The sequence below is a fragment of the Sinocyclocheilus anshuiensis genome, unplaced genomic scaffold (assembly GCF_001515605.1).
Source record: "Sinocyclocheilus anshuiensis isolate Anshui unplaced genomic scaffold, SAMN03320099.WGS_v1.1 scaffold364, whole genome shotgun sequence".
Taxonomy (NCBI): Eukaryota; Metazoa; Chordata; class Actinopteri; order Cypriniformes; family Cyprinidae; genus Sinocyclocheilus; species Sinocyclocheilus anshuiensis.
Window position 1 is genome coordinate 1070129 of NW_015555735.1, and position 6122 is coordinate 1076250.

Below are 6122 nucleotides of genomic sequence, written 5' to 3' on the forward strand. Positions count from 1 at the left end.
TGCGAGAGTGCGTTTGCAAATCACGGCAAATTGCTGTGGATGGCAGGCTGGAGAGAAATAGATGGAGAGCACACGGAACGAGAGAGGAAGGGAATGGCTATTTCAGGGAGCGAGTGTCTGGAATGCCAGCTGTTGACTCAACCACCCGCTCTCTCCCTCCGTATCTCTCTCCCTTTCCTATCTTTGAGTCTTTGTCAGAGCCCCTTTCTCAACCTCAAACCCTCATCACACAAAACTTTTCCGACCACAGAGCCCCTCTCCCTCACACTATAATTATAGCACACTGTCATCCCACAATTAACACACACACACATAGAAGTAAAAACTCTCAGGCTAGACCCACCATATAAAAGACAGTCAGACAGACCGCTAATAGAAAGAGTGAGAAAGGTTCTGAGGCTTGAGAGTGGATTCATACAGTGTTTTGAATAAGGACGGCGCAAAATTACTTCATTTATAAACTCAGTGCTCACTGTATCACTTCAAAGCTCTGACGGATATCGATTTGAGGCAAAGAAACTGTCTAAACACCAATGAGTGCGACCAACTCTTCTGCCTATCGATCGGAGCGCAGTTTCCACCAGACATCCTCCTCATCTTCATCCTCAACCTCAACAAACCCATACATGGAGAAGAGCCGGGGACTCTTCGCTGAGGACTTTGGATCTTTCATGTGCCCTAAAGATGCTTTGGGATTTCCAAGTGAGTTATTAAGCCTGGTTCCATTTCTTTATGGATCTTTATAGCCTAATGTAAAATAAACTGCGAATTAAAAATGTTATTTGTCTTTAATGTGAATAAGAATTTATTGTTTACTTTCACATTCTAATTACATTTTCTGTACATAAAATAGTGGATACTGACTTTACAATGTCTAACTGCATGAGGCCTGAACATTTATTTATGTATATACATTTCAAGACTGCATAAGACATTTGACTGTTTGTCTGTGTGGTATGTGTATGTCAAGGCAGATATATTTTATATTCACAGTTGCATCCTGGTACGTGTAGAAGTATGTGTAAACACAACAGATTGTTCAAATGTGCTATACAAGGGCACCTGGGAGGCAGAGAGAGGGTTAGGGAATATTTTGGGCAAGAGCCAATGCTGTGACTTCACTGTTGGGGAATGATTTAACAGTGCAAGGGCGGTCTGTTGCTGAGCGTAATATATATGGATATGAAGTGCTGGATTCACCAAGGCATATTTTCACACATCATTAGAAAGGGATATTAATGCACAGGAATGTCCATTTGTAGCATAATGGTGCTTGTGTAATGTAATTGAGAGTATATGCATGAGATTTAATGAAATCTCTGGTGGTCTTAGGCCATTTTAAACAGAAATATTTTATGTTGTGACTTAATCAGATTTTATGTTTTGTGACGTAAATAGAATTTAACAAACCTTGGTGACTTTTATGGCACTTTCTACATGAACACACACACAAACACACAAAATAATGGACAGAGCAATATTCTGTACAATCTACAAATAAGCCATATTACAGTAGTTTTTGATCATGTCTATACACTACCAGTCAAAAGTTTTTGGACAGCAAGATTTTTAAGTTTTTTTTTAAAGAATTCTAAATGCTGATCTTTCGATTTTTTTATTCATCAAAGAATCCTGAAAAAAATGTACTCAACTGTTTTAAATATTGATAATAATAAGAGTATGTTTGCAAATCACGGCAAATTGCTGCGGATGGCAGGCTGGAGAGAAATAGATGGAGAGCACACGGAACGAGAGAGGAAGGGAATGGCTATTTCAGGGACCGAGTGTCTGGAATGCCAGCTGTTGACTCAACCACCCGCTCTCTCCCTCCGTATCTCTCTCCCTTTCCTATCTTTGAGTCTTTGTCAGAGCCCCTTTCTCAACCTCAAGCCCTCATCACACAAAACTTTTCCGACCACAGAGCCCCTCTCCCTCACACTATAATTATAGCACACTGTCATCCCACAATTAACACACACACACATAGAAGTAAAAACTCTCAGGCTAGACCCACCATATAAAAGACAGTCAGACAGACCGCTAATAGAAAGAGTGAGAAAGGTTCTGAGGCTTGAGAGTGGATTCATACAGTGTTTTGAATAAGGACGGCGCAAAATTACTTCATTTATAAACTCAGTGCTCACTGTATCACTTCAAAGCTCTGACGGATATCGATTTGAGGCAAAGAAACTGTCTAAACACCAATGAGTGCGACCAACTCTTCTGCCTATCGATCGGAGCGCAGTTTCCACCAGACATCCTCCTCATCTTCATCCTCAACCTCAACAAACCCATACATGGAGAAGAGCCGGGGACTCTTCGCTGAGGACTTTGGATCTTTCATGTGCCCTAAAGATGCTTTGGGATTTCCAAGTGAGTTATTAAGCCTGGTTCCATTTCTTTATGGATCTTTATAGCCTAATGTAAAATAAACTGCGAATTAAAAATGTTATTTGTCTTTAATGTGAATAAGAATTTATTGTTTACTTTCACATTCTAATTACATTTTCTGTACATAAAATAGTGGATACTGACTTTACAATGTCTAACTGCATGAGGCCTGAACATTTATTTATGGTATATGAATTTCAAGACTGCATGAGACATTTGACTGTTTGTCTGTGTGGAATGTGTATGTGAAGATATGTATTTTATATTCACAGTTGCATCCTTGTGTATGTGTAGAAGTGTGTGTAAAACACAACAGATATACAAGGGCACCTGGGGGGCAGAGAGCGGGTAACATAGGGAATGTTTTGGGCCAGAGCCAGTGTGGTGACTTCACTGTTGGGGAATGACTTAACAGTGCAAGGGCGGTCTGTTGCTGAGCGTAATATATATGGATATGAAGTGCTGGATTCACCAAGGCATATTTTCACACATCATTAGAAAGGGATATTAATGCACAGGAATGTCCATTTGTAGCATAATGGTGCTTGTGTAATGTAATTGAGAGTATATGCATGAGATTTAATGAAATCTCTGGTGGTCTTAGGCCATTTTAAACAGAAATATTTTATGTTGTGACTTAATCAGATTTTATGTTTTGTGACGTAAATAGAATTTAACAAACCTTGGTGACTTTTATGGCACTTTCTACATGAACACACACACAAACACACAAAATAATGGACAGAGCAATATTCTGTACAATCTACAAATAAGCCATATTACAGTAGTTTTTGATCATGTCTATACACTACCAGTCAAAAGTTTTTGGACAGCAAGATTTTTAAGTTTTTTTTTAAAGAATTCTAAATGCTGATCTTTCGATTTTTTTATTCATCAAAGAATCCTGAAAAAAATGTACTCAACTGTTTTAAATATTGATAATAATAAAAACATTTTCTTGAACAGCAAATCAGCATATTAGAATGGTTTCTGAATGATCATGTGACACGGAAGGCTGGAGTAATGATGCTGAAAATTTAGCATTGTCATCACAGGAATAAATTACATTTTAAAATATATTCAAATAGAAAGCAGTTATTTAACTTTTTTTTTTAATATATATATATATATATATATTTTAAATTATTATATATATTAAAAAAAAACATTAAAAATCTTACTGCCCAAAAACATTTGACTGGTAGTGTATATATAATAAAAGCAAGTAATTATAAATTAAAGCCAGTAATTATGTTCTAATATATATATATATATATAAAAATGGTATACAAATAAATGTACCTCTGTTGAGTGATCAATAAGTGAGGAATACCCAAAAGATTATTACTTTAATTATAGTTTCATTCACATAGAATGCATTTATATATAGAATAAAGTTGTCCTTGAAGTTAAAAAAAAACTGAAGGGGGAAACATGGACATGGAATTTTGATTTGATCTGATGCAATTCTATATGCTTGACTGTATGTTATTTTATGCTTCCGCTAATTAATCAGGACTCAGGAGACCATTAAGGTGCGGTAACATTAGTCCATTGTCTATTATCAATAATGTAGCGAATCAATTTATGAAGCACGGCTGACAAAGAAAGTCACTTTCAAACCAAGCAGCTTTTTGTTAGTAAACGTGGCAAATGCAGTGTGACCAACTTGAACCCATGGTGAAATCTGTGCGGGGAAATCTTTCACCCTTGCAAAATTACCGCTTGAGTGGATTTGTATTGAAATGATTGAAGTTGGCCTGTGAAAATTTGCCAAACAATGGTACATGTGACCAAACCTTTACAATGTTGGCTATAAAACAATCTGCCTAGCAACAGCAGTGCAATACTTAACAGTAATAGGCCAATTAATATTTAAATCCCAAACATCTGTTTTTTATAAACAATATAAAATTGAGATACAAGATGGCACCAGTTGCGTTTGTATGAAAGAAGAGAGAGCGAGCTGGCAGTGATCCTATTACTGAGAGCCGTATAATAATATTAGATTGTATTTTTTCCTTTAGACAGAACAGGGACAGCTGGAAACATCAAGACTCTGGGAGACACATACCAATTCACAGTGGATGTCCGAGACTTCTCACCTGAGGATGTGATAGTCACCACCTCAAACAATCAGATTGAAGTTCATGCTGAAAAGGTAAACAGACACGGGCCTCGGCATAATACAAAAGAATTTTCATAATATCACTTGATCCCTTATGTATGCATTATTTATTCAACAGCTTGCTACTGATGGAACAGTGATAAACACTTTTACCCATAAATGCCAGCTACCTGAGGATGTAGACCCCACCTCCGTGAAGTCAAGTTTAGGGGCTGATGGGACTCTCACTATAAAAGCACAGAGAAACACTGCAAAACTGGAGCACGCACAGACGTTCCGCACAGAGATCAAAATTTAGATCTTTCCTCTCCTGCTGTATCTGTTTTCCTGTGATAAATGACCTTGATAATAGTTACTTAGTCCTGCTTTGTCATTCCTCCATGACCTTCTCTCATTACTTCTCATTAGACTTGGGTGGAATTTAATCCTGTCACATGTATTCGAAACATTTAAGACAAATGCACTGCTAATGTCAATTTATACAAATGTTTGAAGTTCATGTAGCTTGAATGCTGCTGTCATGAAATCAACAGGAGGACAAACCAAATACTAAAATATTTTTAAAAAAGTTAACTTTTCCCTCAAACATTTTGCTGAGAATATAATTTGAAATGCATTGAAAATCATTTTTAGGAGTAGTTGTCTAAGACTTTTGGAGCTTGTTGTATGACAAACTATCAGAAGAGAAACCTATTCATTGAACTGATTGTTATTGTTATCAAAAGGTATATTTTCTAACTGTAAAACTGTATTGTGTTGGGTGATTTAAACACTATTTTAGAAGATAATAAAACCAGAACACCTTTGATGAGTATTTTGGGCTTGTGAGTCAATGATTTGGGTCTTGTCCTCTTCCGTTACATTTGACATCATGAGCAAGTGACAGGTACTCTGTGAGTACTTCTTCTAGAAATAGAGTTGGCTGTTATTATTCAGTCTTATCATCTACTATTTATGAGCTTTATGTCATCCATCAACCTGTCACTGTGTTGTATCACATACAAATGTATGCAAATAAGCACCTGTTATACATTTTAAGCAATTATTTCTTTACAGTTCTTTCGAAATCAGCTAGTCTCAAAGCTTAATCAGCTAAAAATGCCCCTTTAACCCCTTTAAAACCAAAATGGGTGACCAGCTAAGACAAGAAAACCAGCTGGTTTAGATAATGTTTTCTAGCACTTAAAGTGTGTGTTATATGAACATTACATGAGTTTTAGGCTTATTACAGATCTGATTTGATTGTGAATTGGGAACATAATGACTTAAACTCATGAGCTTAATTTATAAGTACATCCAATTATCTAAATAAGAAAAGAAATAGGCCTGCCATTTTTGCCCAAAGCTACATAATGGTTTTTGAATGGATTTGAAACCATATTTTAATATGTAACTCGTGGTGGGGTTTAAAATGCATTAAAAACCCAATTTATAACCTAACTGTGTTTTATTTAATAAATACTTCCTCACTCTGCTATTATGATTAGATCAGTGTGTATTTAATAACAGCCAGAGCCATAGAGAGAGAAAGAGTTGCGACAACTCCGTTCACTCCAATGGACCAGTTTTTTACAGCAATGGCGGATCGTGGAGCCGCTCAATA

The 6122-nt window shown here is 36.5% G+C and overlaps 1 protein-coding gene across 1 annotated transcript; it reads left to right on the top strand.

Moving 5' to 3' along the window:
* Positions 1-1804: 1804 nt before the first annotated feature.
* On the top strand, positions 1805-5333 carry LOC107673064 (heat shock protein beta-7-like). Its single transcript, XM_016466499.1, has 3 exons — positions 1805-2373; positions 4419-4552; positions 4638-5333. The coding sequence occupies exons 1-3, from the start codon at positions 2205-2207 to the stop codon at positions 4815-4817; spliced, it is 483 nt and encodes a 160-aa protein (XP_016321985.1). The 5' UTR covers positions 1805-2204; the 3' UTR covers positions 4818-5333.
* Positions 5334-6122: the final 789 nt, after the last annotated feature.

Bases quoted from the DNA above. Each gene is read 5' to 3' on its own strand.
- LOC107673064 (XM_016466499.1), top strand. From the start codon at position 2,205: ATGAGTGCGACCAACTCTTCTGCCTATCGATCGGAGCGCAGTTTCCAC. The intron at 2,374-4,418 runs GTGAGTTATTAA...TTTTTCCTTTAG, and splicing joins AGATGCTTTGGGATTTCCAA to ACAGAACAGGGACAGCTGGA. The intron at 4,553-4,637 runs GTAAACAGACAC...TTTATTCAACAG, and splicing joins TTGAAGTTCATGCTGAAAAG to CTTGCTACTGATGGAACAGT.